Source organism: Microtus oregoni, unplaced genomic scaffold (genome assembly GCF_018167655.1).
Source record: "Microtus oregoni isolate MIOR12 unplaced genomic scaffold, Mior012 000045F_ref0000178, whole genome shotgun sequence".
NCBI classification, from domain to species: domain Eukaryota; kingdom Metazoa; phylum Chordata; class Mammalia; order Rodentia; family Cricetidae; genus Microtus; species Microtus oregoni.
Window position 1 is genome coordinate 3,982,437 of NW_024543219.1, and position 21,564 is coordinate 4,004,000.

A 21,564-nucleotide genomic window follows, 5' to 3' on the forward strand; every position below is an offset into this window, starting at 1 on the left:
TGAGAAGCTCATCAAATCAGTGAGCTCAGGTAGTCTACATGAATTTCTGCTGCAACAAGCCTCCCTGATGAGAAGTGAAGATTGAACAATAAAGGTAACTGCTAAGAAATACCGGGCAAGATTCAAAGGCCTCTGAGCCGGCATAGATGATCTGAACAAAAGAAGAGGAGGAGGAAGAGGAGGAGGAGGAGGAGGAGGAGGAGGAGGAGGAGGAGGAGGAAGAAAGAAGAAGGAAGAAGAAGAAAGAAGAGGTAATTTTCTGGTTGCGAGGGCTCCTCTTTGGACACCTGTACAATAAGGCAGTCCTCGCGCCTTGCACTCTTTCATCTGACTTCTGTCCTGTGTGGTTCTGGAGCATCTTCCTCTATCTAGTCTGCCCTGGCAAAAGCTGGTTTCTAGGATTATCTGCTGTGTTGGTTCAGTTCTACCAAGCAATGCACAAATACTTGTAGGCCCATGCCTACTATGTGCAAAGTGCCTGTTATTGTAGGAATGAAGAAAGGAGAAAGAACTTAAAACTTAAATGTTGTGATCTCCAAAGAGGTTGACAATCTTTTGGGGAGGGACGGTACTTGTTTGCCTGAGGCCCCAGGTGAGCTGCTGGAAGACCTGCTTCCAGTGGGGTGGAGAAGGAACTAAAACTGTACAGCATCCAGGCTGTGGGAGGCAGGGTGGAACAGGGCAGCCTACAGCTGTCCCATTTCTAACTCCATCCCTGGGTTCGAGGCCATTCGAAGGACAGCCAAAATGCTCTAAATTTGCATGAACTGGGCCCAAGTCTGAGAACCTTGTATTTTAGAAGGTGAGTTTTCATAAAGTGTTGGCTCAACTTCCACGACCTGGGAGAGACATTTTAGGAAAAACTATTAATTCTTGTTTGGGGAAAGAATATGACCCAACAAGTAGAATATAGCTAAGGTGGGGACAGTATAAATACCAACCAAATTTGTGCAATGATCAAGTCACACATCTCTTATCTGGTGTAGGATAAGGCAAGCTCCGTGAAACCCGATCCCTAAATGTCTTCCAGCATTTCAAGTATGCAGCCCCCACACCACCCTCTGTGTTTGCCTTCACCTTTCCCTGCCCTGTCTGTGACTGCAGACACAGTGGGGTCTCTCAGTGACACGGGACCAGAGAGAAAGCCCCTTCACTTCCCCGGAGAAGACTTTAAGGGATTCGGTGACTAATAAAAACAACACTTGTGACTCCTAAGTGGTCATTAATGAATAAAGAACCTCCGGGCTGCACTGGAGGAGAGGGTGCCCAAAGGGTCCAGAAAAGGAGATGAAAATACACAGCAGCTGCCTCCCTAACACCGCTACCACCGGAAGAGACTCGGTGCTGGCGCTGGGCCCACTCACCCAAAGCCTGTTCCCTTGGCGCTCTGGGCAGCCCTCCCCTCATTACTGGAGCCTCCAGTGTCCAGCTCCAGCAAGATTTCAGCGGGCAACTCTTCCCTGCCCTTGTCGGGACCTGGTTGAGCTTGCCCATCGCGGTCCACGCTCCACCCACATCCACGAGAAGGGACATGCCTTGTGTCCCCAACCCAAGAGAAGACCATCTTGCACCTGGTGCTTAGGCTGGTACCTCTCCTAGGGGAGCACTTGCTGTGGTCACTGACCCCAGAGAAGGGTCTCATCTGAGTCCTCTAATCTACAGGCCCCTTAGACGGACCCGCCCTACTCCCCTAGCCCCACAGGGACGGCCCCTCAGCGCCCAGCTCCACCGAAGGTGATCCGCCCCTCGCCCCCGGCCCGGAGGGAGGGCGGTGTGCACCTAGTCAGGCGCAGCGCATCGCGTGCCCGCGCTCCTCTCCCGCAGTCCTCCCGTGCGGCGTCAGGCAGAGGCGGGGTGGGGCGCGGTTAAAAGAAGCTGCAGGTGGGAACCGGGGCTCCACCCGCACAGTCCCGGATTCGGTTCCCACTGCGAACCGTGGACGCCCGATCCGACCTGCGACCTGCGCGCTGGGCTGGAGCTGTGGGCACCGCTGCAAGCCGGGAGCGGGATCCCACCGAGCAGGTAAGCGCGAGTAGGAAAATTTCCTCCGAGAAGCCCGAGTAGGGAAGGAAGTGGCCTATCCGCTTCCTCGCCATATTTGCCCCTGTGGGGCGCGGGAATAGCAACTGTCCCCAGGTGGCCCGGTGGCCACAGGCAGAGTCTTGGCGGTGCGATGGGTGCCCGCACCCGGGCTGCCCGCATCCTTATCTGCCTCCAATCGGCATCCCGGACCTTTGCTCGCCCCCCATGGGCTAGAACCGCTGCGAGGTGGTTGTCACCTCCGCCGTCCCCTCCTCCCCCCACCCCCCGCGCGCTGCTCCAGAAACTGGGATCAACTGGTTTGACTTCTGCACGCACCGTGCCCCTCTGACTTGCACAACAGGTTTGAGAAATACATCAAGTTATGTAAAGTGACCAGAGTCCGGACTGAGTCCCTTTCCCCATTTCCTATTTTGGTTCGGGGCTGTCTTTGATTTGGAGGTCATCGATCTGTCCCACTTGGATTTGGGGAGCAAAACGGCAGAGCAAAAGAATGGTGTTTAAGTTCGGTCCATCCCTGAGACTTGGCGCAATGGATAAGTTTTGGAGAGAAGTGCCCTTTCAGGTGGCGTGATTAAGACTCGGGAACTTATGAAACGAAGATGACAGTAGTGTGCACAATAGTAATTAAAAGTAATTGGTGACACGTCTGATTAAAAAGTTCAGACACAGGTAGTAAGTACTTCCTTGTCGGGTGAAGGAGCCTAGTCCCAGGTGTTAGTCTGGTTGTTGTAGGCTTGGGCTCCCTTCTCTTCCTGGGGACGCCTCGGGTCTCAGAGAGCGTGGCCTTCAGACAGCTGTGGACACTGGGAGGGCTATGGACTTACTGCAGAGGTAAGGGAACCCCAACCGAGCGACTTCAGTCAGCTTGTGCCTGCAGCCTTGTTTTCCTTGAAGTAGACTTGCTGCTTTCTTTGCCCCAGTTCTAGCAGAATCTAAGCAGTGTTCTAGAAGAAAACGTCCTGTCCTGATGCAGTTCCTTAGGAGTGCAGGATACTGCTCAGAGCTGCCCCTGTGGAGAGCTTTGTCAGCTCTTTGGATCCAGCAGAGTCTTTGGGGGTGTTGTCTGGACAGAGCCAAGGAAGGGAGGTGGTGATGGGGTGAGCCGGCTTGGTGCTAGCCTGCCACAGCACTGAGGTGTGAGGGGTTCCCATTCACCTCACCACGGTTACTGAGACCCAGAAGATTGACCCACCAACCTGGGTCACTGGCAAATTCCCGTGGTGACTTTGTTCTTATTTCTTTTTTCCTTTTCACTGTAAGAAAAGGAAAAGAGCTGGGTATGGCCTTTTAATAATTTCATCGATAGAAAGAAAATTCTGACTTGCACATTCTCACCATGCAGTTCTGACTCAGTCTAAAAAGTCCAGAGACTATGAGTTTGGGTGTATTGGTTAAGTGGAATACAATTGTGGGAAAGTTGTTTTCGATTCAAGTTTCTTTTAGCCCATTTGTGCATAATCTTACAGTGTCCTAGCTAGGATTTTCAGGAGCTGTGGCTTGATCTGGGAGAGTGGAACTGGGGCCCCCGAAGCCTCCCTCTCCATTCCTCAGACTCATTTAATTGTAACTGAATCTAAATTAAATGTCTGGAGAGGCAAGAGCATTGCTTGGGAATGGCAACAGCTAAGAGGGCCTATAAAAGAGATGCTGAACTTCATGGGAATTATTTTTTGTAACTCAAGTGGAATAAGAAACAAAATTTTGTAGATTGTCCATTCTTGCATTTAAAGGCATAGCAAAAGTTTCCTTGGTATTGAGTTGGGGTTGACCAGGTATGTGAATCCTATGGTGTTGAGCTGAGGTTGACCAGTATGTGAATCCTATGGTATTGAGCTAAGGTTGACCAAGTATATGAATCCTAACCTGAAGCCATCACTGGCCACTGTTTTGAAATCACAGCTCCTGACGGTTTGCATCATTAAATTTCAAACTTGACTATCAGGTTGTCTCTTGGGTCACCTGAGATTTCTGGAGACTTCTCAATGAAAGAAAAAAAGGCTTTTGAGATTTGTTTGTAACTCGGAATGGGGCTTTGGCTGTACCCAGCTTCTCAAACTCTTTGCCACTCTTTACATACTTGAAAATTGGGTCCGAGGGTTGGGGTAAGAGTATCATTGCCATCATCACCATTGTTATCATGACTACAGGGAAATCAGCCTGCACTGGAGAGTGCATTTGTCACAGTGAAAGAACAAAGCATGGGAAACTGATAGTACCCAAATTCACCCTGTAACGGGATCAAGGCAAACTACCCACAAAGTTCATCCAGTGCACTTGCACAGAACTTGAAAGAAAATGTCAATAATGATGTTTCCCGTTCAACAGGTGGCATTCCCACTGCCATCCATAAACAGAGCAGCCTCATAGTGCCATCATCACTGCCCTGCTGACCTCCAGAGGAGCTGGAGCAAGAACTAGAAGTCCTTGTGGAGGGATTGCACCTTGGCTCCTGAGCTGGACACACGCGGAGTCCTTAGGAACAAGACTCAGGTTTGGGTGTTTTGCTTGGACCTGGTTTCCTTTGTGCCCTCAACTCTACAGACCTCACATGGGCCTCGTAAGGAGTGTGCTTTCCTCTTGGTTCTATAATCATCAAGTGATAAGCTCTTTCTGTGTGCCAAGGAGTTTGGTTTGGGTTCTGTCTTCCATGGAGCTAAAATGGCATTATTGAACCAGCATGATTAAATTCCTAAGTAAAGTTTCTTGCCCTCCTTTGCTGAACACGCTGACCTAACTCAAAGGGCAAGGCTTTCTCTCCTCTTCCCCATCCCCTCCGCCCAGCAGCTGCTGGCACTGAGAGCTCCTCTTCCCAATGTTTTCTCCTCAACTCTCATAAAACTGGCCTCAACCTTCAAATACCAAAAGCTTCCAAAGCCAGTTATTATGACACACACCTGTCAATCTCAGCCCTCAAGAAGCTGAGACAGGAGGGTTGTTAAGAGTCTAACATCACCCGAGGAGTACAAGGGCAGTCGGAGACACCTAGCAAGACCTGTCTCAAAATTATAACAAAATTATAAAAATGATCATGAAATTTTATTGTTGCTGGAACAAAAGTAGACCTAGCTTATCTGAAATGCAAAAGGAAAAGACAAATGTGCTTCATAATAGCGTGCCCCAAAGGTGGGCTCAGTGCTGTGTTTTTAGAGTTAACTATTTAAGACTGGAATTATAATATTAAGAATTAGTATAGAGTTGTGCCCTGTTATCAAATGCATCACAGAAATAGATGTCATTTGTCTTTTTAAGCCTAAATGCAACCACATTCTTGTAAGGTGATGTCTGTGGAGCTAAGCTTATCTATTTATTTGTTCCTTATAGGCAAGCCAGGAAGCTGTCAGATTAAACAAACTTCTGTGGTATACAAAGCAAGAGTTAATAACTTGATTTTCACCAAAAAGCCTCCTCCCATCATCTCAGGCCCCTTGAAGGGCGGCAGAAAAGTGAGGTTTTGTTCACTGCAAATATGTTTTCTGGTGGCTGCAGTACTTTGAGAAATTACTTGTGAGTTAGTAACCCCTTCTCAGATGGTGTGTACTTCCACTTCTCCAACCAAAGTCTTTAAGAAAGATGCCTCCAGGTCATGGGTTCCGACAGTCAACAGAGTGCAGGAACTTCCTAGGCCTTTGTCGTCAGTCTGCATCCCATTGGCTGAGCTGCCTGCCTACTGTTAAGGCAGGCCAGAAGGACAAGTCCTTTAATCTCGGTCGCCCATCACCTCCACCCCTCTTGAAGCTCCTCGGGTTGGGAAGAGTCTCCGGGAAGCAGCCAGACTTTTCCAGGAACTGAAGTCATGTATGCGGAAGTGTAGGGCACAGAGACCCCCCCCCCCCAAACTGCCCATCACCCTGGAATGGCCCCTAATACTTGTAAGGTGACCTCCACTTTATTGCTTTTGGCCCATGGAAAATGCTATCTAGGACAAATACCCGAGACTTTATGGAAGACACCCTCAGTAACGGCGTGGTCTAGACAAAGAGTCATTTCACTTACGGAAAGGGCTAACCCAAGCTCACCCCATGTCCATGGTGCAGTCACTTAAAGCCAGTGTGAACTACGGAGAGTAGTAGCCCTCTTTCTCAATCATTTCTTCTTTATTGCTTTTCAGCAAGACCCCTTGAACCGGGTGACTTGCTTTTTGCCCGGTTGTCTTGAGTGACAGTAGGCTAAAGATGCCAGCATTTGAGTTTTACCTTGTTTTCCTGAGTGACTTAGACATCTTGTGTTGTTGTCTTCCTTTAAAGCAGTGGTTCTCAACCTGTGGGTTGTGACCCCTTATGGGGGTGGAATGACCCTTTCACGGAGGTCACCTAAGACCCTTGGAAAACAAAGATATTTACATTATGATTCATAATAGCAGCAAAATTACAGTTATGAAGTAGCAACGAAAAGAACTTACGGTTGAGGGTCACCACAACCTGAGGAAATGTACGAAAGGGTCGCAGGAAGGTTAAGAGTCATTGCCCTAAAACTTCAGACACATTATTGAAGTTGTTCTTCCTTTGTAGTCCTTGTCTGGAGTATTTGTTTGAGACAGGGTCTTGACCCCCAGGTTGGCCTATACCTTCCAAACCGTCTGTCCAGTTTCCCATGTGCTGGGTTAGAGACACACACCACCACACACAGCTAAATTCTTGGGGTTTAGTATTAGGGTAAGTTAAGCGTATTGAAAATTGATTGTCTTCTATTCAGATGCAGTAGGTGGGTAGAAAGAAAGTCTTTAGAGGACCTAATTCAGAGGCCCGGGGAGGGGGTGGAGTGGGAAGAAACAGTAAAGCCAGTACCATCATATTGTCTCCATCTGTCCTGATTCTTGGGGTGTGGGACCCCAATTCTTAGGGAGAAAGCACGATCTCTCCACCGCCTCTGCGACCCCAGCCCCTCGGCATTCACCCACTCTCTGTGGTCCTTGGTACCCCGATCTGTTTGCTTCCTACAAGTCAGGTGAGCAGTGAGAAGGGATGTGGCAGAGAGCTTGCAGAGAGAGCAGCCCTCAGGGCCACTCAGACCCGATGGACTTGGCAGCATTGGGGGAGAGGGAAAGCTCTTATCTGATAGACCTCATCCATGGGACAAGCTGTTGAGCAAATTGCAGAGTGTTGTGTTCATTGGTTAACGAGAGAACATTTTAAAATGAATACTTTCTCATGGGGAACAGCTGTGCCCAAGTATGTGTGATCTGTAAGACTTACACGCTCTTGCCTCCTCACAGGCCACATGTTGGCACGCCTCCAGGAATAGCAGCAACAGTTAGGGAAATGTAATAGAGCGTCTTTCCGGAAGAACTAAAACCTAATTTTCATAATTCATTTTATTTAAGATTAAGTTTTTTTAACCACACAGATCCTTATGGTGGGGAATGGACGTCTCTTTGGGGCATGGGATACATGGTAAATGAGAGAGAACACTTTAATAAATACTCTTAAGTTGTGGAGCTTCAGACCATGGCTTCCCAGCAACCCATTTCTTTCTGTTGACTCTCAGCGTGCCTCTGACTAAACGTCTCCAGGACTGAGAACCATAGCTTTACCGAGCGCCTGTTTCAATTTTTCAGACTCCTAGCTTTCTGTTAATGCCAAATACCCAACTCAGCTTCTAAGTTCCAGATCAGCACAAGGTGTGAATCTTTCTGCTACAATTGCCAAGACTGTTGCCAGGTGCCCCACAGTTCATGCCCTCAAACTAGTTTGCCTTGGCCTCTTAGCTGCTCCCCTTGTGAAATAAAAGACCCTCATTCAAGACTCAACCACCTACTTAGACTCCCACAGGTACCCCAGAATGCCAGGTCTTCCCAGAACTGTGAAGTGAGTATGCCCTCAGGGAGCCTGGATGGACCCTCAATGCTCTTGTAGTCTAAGTCATTTTTCCACAGTAAGACAAAAGACACTAAAGTCCCACTGATAATTCTCATCAGAGTGCTTAAAGACAGAGTTATGATATATTTAGTAAAGAAACTGTGAGGATGCAACTATGTTGCTGATATTATGAGATGCCTATAAACACTCGCTGTAGCTAAGATGCTGGCCATGCTATTGCCATGGTAATCACTGCCCAACTGTTACAAAATAATGGAAGAGTGTCATTTTAGATCTTTTCTGGAGGCTCTAGGATATAGTTCAGTGAGGAGAGCGCTCATCTAGCACACACAAAGTTCTGGAGTTCCATTCCCCGCATGATAGATAGATAGATAGATAGATAGATAGATAGATAGATAGATACATACATACATACATACATACATACATACATACTTTTTATTGGTTGTCAATTAAAATTGTACCGTCTGGAGAGAGGCATGGTGGTACATGCCTGGAACCCCAGCTCAGGAGGTAAAGGAGGGAGAATGGGAGCCCTAAGCTGGCCTGGGCTACATGAGACTGTCTCAAAAGCAGAAACAACAACAGCAAACGCTAACAACAGCCATATCATCAAGGAGAGTACCACTACTTTTTTGTACCCTGAGCACAATATCTCTTTCTCCTTTTCATGTTGTAGATGTTTTACTTCTGTATTCCCATTTTGGTTTTGTTTTTACAGATTTGGGCCTCTCCATTAACCTTTGATCTGAGTTGTCCCCATCTCTCTGTGACCTTAGGTTCCCACCCTCACCTGCCCCTGTGAACACATTTTTTGAGAAGCCTCATTCCTCTACTTCTGTGAATACCAGGAGTCAGCAAGCTCAGGTTCAGGGTGGCTCTAAGAATCCAGCTGTTCTGTGATAGCCTTGTAGTCAGAGCATATGATCAACCTTTGGAACTGTGAGCATGCTGATGTACTGGCCCATGGCAAGGGGGCAAATCCTTGGAACCAAAACACAAAACTTTCTAGCCCTACTGCCATGTGCACTTCTATCCCCAATGGTGTGCACCTCAGTCTCCATCGTCTGACCCAGTAGGAGCAGAAATCAGCACCCAAGGGTCAGATGGATGTGGCAGCTACTTTGTGAGCCCAAACCTGATGGCTTTCTGAGAAAAGCATAGACTCTAAAATTAGTCAAACCCAAGACATCCCAGGGGGCATGGTAGGCAGTGTGAGGAGTGGCCAGCAAAGCTGAGGGTGGGCTGTCTACCAGGGTAGGTTGGGCACTGACCATGATTAACTTAGGGGGAAGCTGGGCAGTGTTACTCACCCACTTCCAAGAGAATATCTCCTGAGACCAGCAACAAAAAGACTTTGGTGACTCTCTCATCCCCTCCAAGCGGATAAAAAAATGCCTGACTATCTTTGTTTCTAAAGGTTTTCAGTGTCTGTCATTCATTACTCCCGCACCCATACACACCTTTAAAAGAAAGAGCATGCCAACCAATTCTTTCTTCTTGGTGATGTGAGATAAGAAACATCTGTGTGAATTAGAGTACGAGTTGCCATACAACAATGGTTCTTAACCTGTGAGTTTCGATCCCTTGGGGTTTGAACAACCCTTTCACAGGGATGACCTAAGACCTTCAGAAAACACAGATGTACGTGGAGACTGCACTTTCATTTCCCAGCAGCCCAGTCCTGAGTAATCATGCAGAAACTTACATTAATTACAAACTTTTTGGCCCATTAGCTCAGGCTTATTATTAACTAGCTCTTACAACTTAAATTAACCCGTTTCTATTATTCTATATTTTGCCATGAGGCTCAGAGTTTGTTACCTCATATCTTGCTTCTCCGGGCAGCTGCTTGTAGCAACAGCCAACACATGGCCTGCTTCCATCAGAGAACAAGGAAACAACTTGTGTCAAACCTTGGGATTCTCTTTTGGGGAAGGTATTAACTTTCCTGGGAGCACATGATTGCAGCAGATGGTTTATTCTAGCTAGAAATGAATATACACTGCACAAGGTCAACCGGCAGCATGGCTTCCTCTTAGTCTGCTAAGTAAACCAGAGTATGTCGTTTATTTTAACGAGTGATTTTTGCAGTTCTTTTGTGGTTGGATAAACTGCTTGATCACTAAAAGCTATGGCAGAAATTCTGAGTCCCTGGGTCAAACCACAGTGATAGAATGTGTGCCTTTACATAGGGAAGAAAGGGAATTTGGGCATGAGTTTGTTTACCTGTGTTCTTGGATTAATGGCAAACAGCCACCTAATATACATCCTGTGTCCAAATGAACTTAGACGACTTATGTGGCATGTGAAAGGCACAATTCTTAGACGAGAAGTGAAATCAAGTACCTGTTTACTGTGATGCTCATTTATTGAACCTCTTCACCTAGCAAGGAAGCTGTCCGGTTGATGTTGCCTCCTAAAGGGAATAAAGAAGTTGGCGCACTATTGGTTACTCGTGGTCGGAAATGAGAGAACATCTTCATAATGGGCGTTCCTTGTCAGAAAAACACACAGTGGAGGGCCAACTAGGCAGTTGAGACCTGCCCAGATTCGCGCGGCCATGTAACTCACTGTGGTATTCATCGTTTAATTCAAAGGTGCCTTCCGCTAACTCGCTTTGCGCCTTTTTGCCTGTTTAGGAGTAGACCTGCGCCATGGACTGGGGGGCCCTGCACACGGTCATCGGCGGTGTAAACAAGCACTCCACCAGCATAGGGAAGGTGTGGATCACGGTCATCTTCATTTTCCGAGTCATGATCCTCGTAGTGGCTGCCCAGGAAGTGTGGGGTGATGAGCAGGAGGACTTTGTGTGCAACACTCTGCAGCCAGGGTGCAAGAATGTGTGCTACGACCACTTCTTCCCGGTGTCCCACATCCGGCTCTGGGCTCTGCAGCTGATCTTCGTGTCTACCCCAGCGCTGCTGGTGGCCATGCATGTGGCCTACTATAGACACGAAACCGCCCGGAAGTTCAAACGTGGAGAGAAGAGGAATGAGTTTAAAGATCTGGAGGACATCAAACGGCAGAAGGTGCGCATCGAGGGCTCGCTCTGGTGGACATACACCAGCAGCATCTTCTTCCGCATCATCTTCGAAGCCGCCTTCATGTATGTGTTCTACTTCCTCTACAATGGCTACCACCTGCCCTGGGTACTGAAATGCGGCATTGAGCCCTGCCCCAATCTTGTGGACTGCTTCATTTCGAGACCAACTGAGAAAACGGTGTTTACTGTTTTTATGATTTCCGCATCTGTGATTTGCATGCTGCTCAATGTGGCCGAGTTGTGCTACCTGCTGCTCAAGCTGTGTTTCAGGAGATCCAAGAGAATGCAGGCGCAGAGAAACCATGCCCTGAAAGAGAGCAAGCAGAATGAAATAAATGAGCTCATCTCAGACAGTGGTCAAAACGCAATCACAAGTTTCCCGAGTTAAGCATTTCAAGGCAAGTGTAGGTGAGCCCTGACAGAACATGTGTCCTGTCTGTAGACAACAGCAATCTGACCACTCCCTCTAGGGTGAGAGTTTGTCTATAAAGACTCATAGCAAATAGATTCTTGAGTTCAATTTTTGTAGAACACCTGAACTATTCACACACCACCTAAGTCAAAATTGTGATCCGTCTCTGAAAACAAAACCCTGGTGACAAATGAACCTTGAAGTCACCTTGACAAGTCCTATGCAGACATCTGACTTAGTGGATATTTCCTGAGAATTTATATAACTTGTCATAAAGAATGATTTATCTAGAAATTAATAGTTTCGTCAGTAAGATATTTTTATAGGGTTGAATATTTTAGTTCTGACCTTGAACTTACATAAAGTATTTTTTTATGACTGGCCTTCCTTACCTGGAAAAAAAAATACGCAAAGTTAGCTTTACAAGTGCACCCCAAGTTTCTGAAGTTTGAACTTGTAAAGGGTCTAGCATGGTATCTATACTGTTTCACACTGTCCTGGGACAATTTTATGAAACAGAGTGTCCTCTTAAGTGGGGTGGGTTCATTGGACAATATGTGTTGCTGCTTGCCAAATACAGATGGAACTGAAGGAAATGGGACAATTTTCTAACTGGCCTTCTCTACCTATGGTGAACAGTGCAAACAGGAATGTGATCACCCCAATAAAGCTCAACCTTGTCACTTAAGCCTGTGTACACTGTGAGTTTCTGTTCCCTCCAGGCCCCCACCATCATCACTAGAGGTGATGGGTTTTTGCTGAGGAGGTACCAGTAGCTATGGGTGTAGGTACCTGGATCTCAAGAGGCATGCTTGTCTGTTAGCACCCTCAGCTTGGAGATTGCACTTCTTGTAGGAATTGGGTCAGTTCAGCCTTGGTGGTACTGTAATCCTAGCACTTAGGAGGCGGCAGAGGCAAGAAAAGGTCAGCACTGGCTACATAGTGAGTAAGTTTTTGGCTAGCCTGGGCTATATATTAAGACCCTCGTGTCATAAAACTTATAAAGACAAGTGGGGGAGGGAAGTCCTATACAAATATCTTGGTCCATTTTGTGATATTGTAACAAAATGCCAGAAACTGGGTGACATGAAGGTTGGAGGGTTCTAGCATCTGCTGAGCACTCGTAAAAGTCTTCTTGGCCATCAGAACATGGAGGATAGCTTCGCAGGGGGAGTGGGTGTGAGAGGGAGGATCACACACAAGGCAGAAAGTGGGCCTGTGAGTCAGGGGTATGTCAGGTTGTGATAAGCTTAACGCAACCTCCCCTAGGGGTTCCCAGAAGACCCGAATCCATCCCTTCTGAGGGCGTGCTCCCATGACCTAAGTGCCTTCCGATAGGCTCCTCCCACAGTTCCTGCCACCTCACCGTCACCCACCAGCTACCCATGTGCAGTGCTCTCCAACCGCACCCAGCCTGTGGCAGCCTCAGAGGAAGCTTACCTTGTAGGACTGGTCACCCGGGCCCCTTGGTCCTCAGTGACTGGGCACCGGAACCTCACACCCAGGGATGGGGAAATGTCTTTCTCCCAGGGATTTCCAGATTTGGACACACAGGCCTCCCAGTGGGTGTGGGTGAGTCAGGGCAGACAGGTCGCTCTGGAGAATAATGAAACGTGAGCAACAACCTCTCTGGCAAGGGCTCGTTAGCACGCTGCTCAGCGCGTCACCAGCCCAAATGACTAATGACATTGACTGGAGGTCACCTAGTCAATGACAAACAAACATAGGAGGGCTTGACAGGGCACTCCAATTCCCAAAAGACTTGTTTTGGAGCCTCTCTCTAGAAGAACAAAGGAGTAATTCTCGGATTCCTTATGGGGTAAAATGGATCTCAGATGTCTTCCATCCATAAACAAGTGAGTGCTGATATAGAAAACAAGAACCAACCTTTCAAAACACCACCACCATCCCATCATTGTGTGAATATGATCTAGTGAGCTTGTGTATATCCTGGTTCCCCTCTGCTATTCCTTTCTTTTGAATGGAAGAGGGTTTTGGGTTTTTTTTGTTTTGTTTTGTTTTGTTTTTTCAGGGACAGACACTGCAGCCTTGGGCACAATCCCAGTCTGCATGGAAGAAGGGCTTCCCACCTTGCTCTTGAGACCACCTTTCTCCCACATGACAGTCTAGCCCTCCCTCTTTCCCACCTCTTCCTCCCCTTCTCCCCAGCTTTGACGTATAATTGATATGCACAGATCTGCATACATTTAATGTGTCTACTTTGGTGTCCTTTGAACTCTGTAAGTACCTAGGATTCCATCACTGATTCAAGGTAATACATGATCTAGTCTCCCAAAGATTTCCTGGTGTCCCTTTATTTTTGTGGAGAGAGAGAGAGAGAGAGAGAGAGAGAGAGAGAGAGATTTAAAAAACAAACAATATGAGGTCCACCATCTGCACAAATGCAGAAGGGCACAATATCACCTTGTTTTGTTTTGTTGTTTGTTTGTTGCTTTTGGTTTTGGGGGTGTGTGTTTTGTTTTGTTTTGTTTGAGACAGGGTTTCTCTGTGTTGCGGTAAACTAATCCTCTTGCACACTGTAAAAAATTTGTCACCCGAATTGGTTTAATAAAACACTGATTGGCCAGTAGCCAGGCAGGAAGTATAGGCAGGGCAGCTAAACTAAATATGATGGGAAAGAGAAGGGCAGAGCCAGGGCAGAGCCAGGACACGCCAGCCAGCCAGGAAGCAAGACATGCCACTTGGCAATACAGAGATTAATAGAAATGGGTTAATTTAAATGTAAGAATTAGCTAGTAACAAGCCTGAGCTATCAACCAAGTATTTATAAGTATTATTAAGCCTCCAAGTCAATTATTTGGGAAGCCGCCACAGGGTATTTGGGAAGAGGAAGGCAAAAAAGAGACATCTGATCACACTGTGTAGTCCTGGCTGTCCTAGAACTCATGCTATAGACCAGGCTATCCTCAAACTCAAAGATCCACCTGCCTCTGTCTCCAAAGTACGGAATTAGAAGCATGTGCCACCACTGCCCGGCTATAACATCACCTCGTTAACTGTAGGCACACAATGTGCCATAAATCTCTAGTAGAACTAAAATGTCTATGATCACTGAACCTTCATAACCATGAAACTATAATTTCCTCAGGTCTCACCCCAGCCTTGGATACAACCCTCGTATTCTGTGTTCCTATAAGACTATGTTAGCCACCTCATAAAAGTGGGATTTCACAGCATATGTCCTTCTGTTGCACTGAGTGTAACATTCTTCAGATTTGTTCATGTTGTGGCATAAGCTAGGGTTGCTTCCCTTTTAAGGCTGACAGTATTCTACTACATATCTACAATAAACATACATACCCCATATTTTCCTTCATTGATGTGTCACAGCTATGACAAGACATCACCTGACATCTCTCAGGTCGCCTGTGTCGACACAGCAAATCAAAACCACAGGTGCTAGAGAGGAAGTGGAGAACCTGGAACCGCTGCATTGCTGGGGAACGTGAGCAGCGCAGCTGCTGTGGGAAACAGTGCTCGGCTTCCAGCAAGTATCAAAAACAGACCTGCTGCCTGGTCCCACAGCTGTCCTGGAGTGTGCACTTCTAAGGACACACCTGGCAGGGCAGTGAAATAACAAAGATACGTTTGCACATGGTCCCCAAGAACCCAGAGATGGAAACAGCCCTCCCTACCAGTCAACACCTTCCTCTCTGCTTGTCCGAGTCCTTAGAGTCCCTCTCCTCAGGCCATTGTATCTCCCCCCCCCCATCCCCATCCCATCTTTGCCACTGTCCTGAGGGGAGAGCATTGTTCCTCTTCCTCGACCTATTCCTCAGCGTTGAACCTACGCCCACGCCCACGCCCTCCACCGAACCAAAGCCAATCTGAACACCAACTCTAAAGGCTTCTCAGCTGGTCTTCTAAAGCTCTTCAACCTTTTCCTGAATTCTGGCACACTGGCCCACGGGCAACTATGCCTCTGTCTACTAACTTTTCCTCCTGTCTCTTTCTTCCAGCCAAGAGACTGCTCAGAACCTCCCTTCCCTCACCTCACATTCTTCCTCGGCAGTACCGGCTACTGCATCTGGTATTTGCCCTACAGGGTAAAAAGTTCAGCAGCTTTGCCCAGGGTCACAGTGATAATGAGCTTGGAGGAAGACTCACACCAGGTCCCTGGTCTGTCTGCAAAGTCCAGAGCCGAATCCGCCCTACAGCTCAGGAGCAGCTCACAGGTCTGGAGAGACAGACTGGGGTGAGAAGATCTGTTCCAGATCGTCCTCAGCCACGCGACAGTACAAAGCCACCCTGGGCTCTGCGTGTCCTTGTCTCAAACCAGAAGAAAAACAGAGCCCACGGGATGTGTGACCTACAGCTGGCTAACCTTCCTCTACATGGCCTACCTGCTTCTCTCTCTCTCTCTCTCTCTCTCTCTCTCTCTCTCTCTCTCTATAGCCCTGAGGGAAACCCCAGACACCTCATTTCATTTTTATCTTATTATGGATCTTTTAGAAACAGGAAAGCAAGCCATAAAATGACCAATTCCCTGCTCCTGAGAGCTGTTACAATTGTTTTTCAGGGCAGTCTTTACATCCCATAGTCTTCAGTTATATCCTGTGTGCACACTTTCAGGAGTCTTCTTTGTGGGGACTCTTGTCTCATCCCAACACCCCTCTCTTCCTCTGGGAATTTTTCTTGTTCTTTATTAGCACGGCTGGTACTGCCATTTTTTCAATGTTTATACAATCTGACCTTTCTGCCCTTCACTTTCAGTGCCTGCATCACTAAGTGGGAGTCATGTCTTATAGACAGCATGCTATTGGGACATTTTAAAGTGCATCCGTCAATCCATCTCTAATTAACAGACTTAAACCAGTTATACCCAATAACCTGGTTGATATTTAAGGCTGAAGCCTGACATCTTTTTCTTGTTACATAAGTCTTTATTTTTTTCAATCTGTGCCTCCCTGCAGTCTGCTTATGTGCTTCCAGACTCCCGTTTTGATTTATCTAGTGCTTTTGTGTGTATCTCTGAGGCACTGTGTAAGTTACTCTACATGCCCCGTCATGTGCATGAACCGTGTCAGCATCTTAGCAGCCTGGGTGACATGCAGAAGCACTGCTTCCCACCACGTTCCTGTCCTCCTCCCCACCGACAATTCCTCTTTTCTCTCTTCCACGTTTAGAGCCACGCCAGAAGGCATTATACGTTTGGTTTCCACTATCAAACATAATTTAAAGAACACCAGGAGAGCCCTTCGCGTTTCTCTACATATTTGCTTGCAAGTTTGAAGACTTCTGTCCTTCCCTTCCTGTGTGGAGAACGTCATTTGGTCATTATTTGCTGTTTTTAGGATAGGGCCTCACTACATGGACCAAGCTGAACCGGATCTTGCTGTACAGCCCAGACTGGCCTCACATTGAGTGCTCCCACTCCAGTCTCTGAGGTGCTCAGATTACAGGCGTGCGCTCTGCTCCCAAGCGTGCGCTCCACTCCCAGACCTGCTTTACCTTTGCTAATAGCAAACTTCCTCTGATATGTCTCCACTACCTCTTCATTCATAAAGGGTTTTGGGTGTTTTTTTTAAATATTTTTATGGTTTATTTAATTTTATGTGCATTTGGTGTGAAGGTGTCAGATCCTCTGCAACTGGATCTTCAGACAGTTATGAGCTGCCATGTAGGTGCTGGGAATTGAACCCGGGTCCTCTGGAAGAGCAATCAGTGCTCTTAACCACTGAGCCATCTCTCTAGCCCCCAAGGGTTTTGGTTTTTAGATAGGGTTTCCGGACATAGCCCAGGCTACACTTAAACATCGTGTTTCTGCCTCTACCTCCTAATTCCAAATGTGCTCTTTGTCTGGCACCCGAAGACATTTTTCCTAAGAAAGGAATTGTGTGTTGAGTTGGAAACAGTGCCACTGCCTGTGCCCCTGTCACCTCTTACAGGAAACCCTGTTTGCCTGCCCTACCCCCGCCCCCGCCCCCATGAAGTGGTTTCCCTCCTGGTTTGTTCAAGATTCTTTATTCTTGGTCTTTAGTTTGGTAAGTTTAATTATGATGTCTTGGCATGATTTCTTTGGGTTTATTCAGCTTAGCTTTCACCTCATGGCTCTGAACTTAAGCCTATTGCAATAGGTTTCAGCAAATAATCTTTCCTTGAACGTTTGCAGTCCTGCTTCTGACACCAAAACACGGGAGCATGGCTCACGGTAAAGAAGGTCCCTGGAGCGCTTTTTCCCAGTCCGCACTCTCCCTCCTTTCAGATGGAAGGCTTTCTACTCTGCCAGTCCTCCAACTTTTCATTCCTGCGCTTCAGGGCCCTCCGCTGAGCTTCCCAACTGCTGCTGGGAATTGAATGGACCAAACCAAACACGTGGGGCCCGCCCTCCACCAATGAGTTGCTTCGCCCATTTCTTTGCGGAGGGTTTCTTCACCTGCTTCAAGGATGTTTGTAATTGCTCACTGAAGCATTTTCATTCCAGTGGTTTCAATTCTTTGGTGCGTGTGTGACGTGGGTGTGAGCGTGCACCCTTAACTTTTAGACAGAGTCTCTCATTGAACCTGGAGCTCACTGACTACTCAGCAAGCCCCAAAGATGTACTTGTGTCTGCCTCCCCAGCCCTGGGATTGCCTGACTTTTTACAGGAGTGCTAGAAATTGAATGTAGGCCTTATCGATTCCCCCCCCCCCCCCCATTTATGTTGAAAACTTTTGGATCGTAGTACGACAAGAGCGTCCCAAAGGCATTTGGAGCACATGCGGATTTCACTGAAATTTGTTATTTTAGCCTGCGTTCTCCGAGATCACTCTGGAAGGCAAGGGCAGGTGGCTCCTCCACACTGTCGGTTGGAGGGACAGTGTACTTTGCACTTAGCTTCGTGTACTTTGTTCTTAGCCTCCACGGACAACCAAGGTGGTCGGGGACTCCGTGCTGCTGCTGAGATGGAACTAGAGTTCCAGCTCGTCCTGTGGTCTCTACCAGCACCATGGTAGAGATCCCAGCTCCCACCAAGCCCACCCGTAGTCCAGACTGACCCGGGAACGTGGAGCAGAGAGGCCTGGGTTCCAGCTGGGATGAACGTCAAGCTCGTGCATGAGCTTCCCTGGCACACTCAGGGTGCAGAGAGCACCTGGGACGGTTTCACCCAGATCCTCTGGCCTTAGGCTGCTGGGCTGGGAGCTTTTCTGGAGTAACTGGTTCGGCTGTAGTATCTAAAACTGCTGTATCTCACGGGAGCCTGATCTTGTCACTAGAAACAGAAGGCTTTTCTGAGACTATTTCTAATTAGTTCATTAGGAGTTTGGGGTGGGGTTGGGGTTAGTGCCTTTGTCTGCACCCACCGGGTGTTTGTCTGCACCCACGGGTGTTTTGGATCGCTAGCTTTCCTGCCTCTCTGTCCTCAGCACAATGCTCTCTGATCTCTCATTCAAGTCCCCATAATCACTGTGCTCCAGCTTCTGCTGTCTGCTGCCTCCAGAGCCACTTACTCTGGGTGTTGCAAAAACTCTTTCTGTCCTTGGAATGTCCTGCCTGCCTGCCCCCTTCTCAGCCTGTCCTCTGGACCAGTTCAAAGTCTGCACTGTGGGGGTTTTTCCTCCACTATAGGAGGGCCCGCTCCTACCTCCCCATCCTTCCTTCCAGGCTGTTCCTAGGCTCTCCCTGCTACTTGAGGGCCCTCCTCTTTGTCCCCCAACATGCTCTTCACAGAATGAGCAGCCATAAACACGTGTTGGACCAATCTGCGCCTGGAATACCAATGCTTTCGCTCCCAACTTTGTGGCCGCCTATTGGGCGAGGAAGAAGGCTCATTAGCTTCCTCTCCATAGACTCCAAGACCAGTAAACAACTTCCGTCTGCCAGCAGCACAGTCGCCATGGTTTCCCCCACCCTCTAGGCGTACTAGGTGAATGCTGATTGACAAACAGAGGAGGACTGGCCAAGACCTTTTCGGGCTGTCTTAATAGGAAGGGGGGGAGCGAAAAGTTGGTGCTGCAGAAGAATGCCTTGAAACCATTCCGAGGGCAGAGCACAGTGGGAAACCAGGCCTGACAGCCAAGAATCTCTTTAAAGATAACAACGCAACAGCAAAGACTCCATCATCCATCATCCTCAGAAACATGAAGATGCTTGTCAGCCTAAACTATGTCTGTATGTGATTTATCAGACAGGCACTAAAATAACCTTTCTCACTTTTCCTAATAATTTTGTATATTTATGGACTTGGGGTTTACTTGGGGTTTTGATTTTTGGTTAGCACTAGCTGTGTTGTAAGGAATTTTTATAACTCTTTGCAGTGTTCCTGAGAGGCTATTCTCCTACTCAAGATTCGTTTAAAAAAATCTTTACTTACTTATTATATATATATATATATATATAATACATATATATATATCTTTTTCTCTTTTTTCAGCCTGCAGGTTCTTTGCATATACGTGTGGCTTCTAGTTTTGAGTTTTTATGGGACTCCAGGGTGCAAATGAATGGATCCCCACATCTATATCTGCCCCTTGGGTCTTCTCTTGGGCCCTTGTCCTGCTGCTTGTTTTGTTCTGTTCTGATGCGTTAGTTTTTGTTTTATCTTATTATATTTTGTTTTATCCTTATCCTTTAGAAGCCCGTTTGTTTTCTAGTGAGAAACAGAAAGGGGGTGGATCCAGACGGAAGGGGAGGTGGGAGGAGCTAGGAGGAGTGGAGGGAAGGGAGGCCATGATCAGGACATATTATATGAGGGAAAAAAATCTATTTTGAATAAAAGAAAAAAAAACTTAAAAATGAATACACCTTGAGCGTCTCTCCTGACTGGTCATCAGTGTCCATCGGACATCCCATGCTCAGGAAAGGGGAAGTCGAGCATGTGGCTCATGTCTGGAATCCCAGCACCTGGGAAACTGAGGCCAGTATCAGGACTGGGCTACATAGTGAGTTCCGGAACAAGCTAGGTGAGAAAAGAGGGGAGGAGAAACCCAGAGGGAATGGGGGTTGCTTCTGGAGCCTCTGAATAGTCACAGAAGAGAGACGCTCCACACTAGTCAAGAGTGGGCCTCTGAGCTGGTTGTGATACCGTACACAAACCCGTAATCCCAGCACTGACAGAATGATAATGGGTTCAAGGCCAGCTTGGCCTACAGAGCGAGACCGCATCTCAAAAGCATTAGTGTTTGAGTCATCCCAAGTACCAGAGATAATCTTGGCTAAAAAACGTGTCACAACTTCTCACCCATGTACCAGAGATTTGTGACTTTGCGTAAGAGGAAGGGGTCGTGGTCTTACGGGTTCTCCAAGGTAGCTCTGTTACAATTGTGCTGACTTGGTCTGGGGACACTCTAATGGAATACCACAGACTTCAAGGCTCAAAGGCAATGAAGATTTGTTCCTCACAGTTTAGAGACCTAGGTGGTTCATGATAAGACACCCTCAGATTTCCACTAGTCTCTGGTGAGGAACTGTCCCTTACTTCAGTGATTGTGCCTGTGTCCTCACTTGAGGGGAGGGGTGAGCATAGGATGCTAATTCCTTTCCATCTTAATAACCCCTAAAACCCTCACTTTGTTAGGATGTCAACATGTGGCTGGGGGGGGGGGGGCGTCACAAGGCACTGAGTCCAGTCACCAAATCACAGGAGTCACGTGAACAGAGACACAAGCCAGAACTTCCCAGATCTCCTGATCTCACAGCCAGAAATGCTCAAGCTCCCTGGGGCCATCCTCCTGCGGGTGTTAAACAGACCCAGACACCTGCAGTTTCCCGTAAGTTCTAAGAAACAGTGGCCCCCTGAAATGTCCACTCGGGAAATGTGTCTTGTTCAGCCCCAGGGTGACAAAAACAACTGTTTAGACTTAGACACTGTAAAGTGATTCCGCTCTTCACAGCCCAATGGACTCAAAACATTAGTTTGATCTCTCACAACTTAGCCCCTTCAGGGAGGGGGGTTGGGGGAGGCATTTGGCCACCAAGAATGCATGTCACCAGCATTAGGCTGATGATTGACTTTCAGCGATCAGGAAGTTCTTTCAAACACCCTGCACGGGGCCATCACTCTCTTCCAGAGCGAGGCTAGGGCCCACTGCTAAGCTCTCCTGGGCCTCCTTTCTCCTGGTTATTTATCTTACCCCATTCTGTGTCCTTTGCTGCCCTGGCCCTCGTGGCTTACCTGCCAGCAGCCGGCCTTGTTTTTAGGGCTATCTTCTTTCTCTTTCTTTCAGAATGTTCTCCCTTATCTCCTCTGGTCCCATATAAGGTCAGGAGCCAAACTCATCACCAGATGAGAACTAAGTGTCCCCATT

General features: G+C 47.6%; 1 protein-coding gene across 1 annotated transcript; it reads left to right on the forward strand.

Moving 5' to 3' along the window:
- Positions 1-1,429: 1,429 nt before the first annotated feature.
- Positions 1,430-12,005, forward strand: Gjb6 (gap junction protein beta 6). Its single transcript, XM_041633796.1, has 3 exons — positions 1,430-2,022; positions 4,369-4,533; positions 10,502-12,005. Exon 3 carries the CDS (start codon positions 10,517-10,519, stop codon positions 11,291-11,293), a length of 777 nt encoding a protein of 258 aa, XP_041489730.1. The 5' UTR covers positions 1,430-2,022; positions 4,369-4,533; positions 10,502-10,516; the 3' UTR covers positions 11,294-12,005.
- The last annotated feature ends 9,559 nt before the right edge of the window (positions 12,006-21,564 follow it).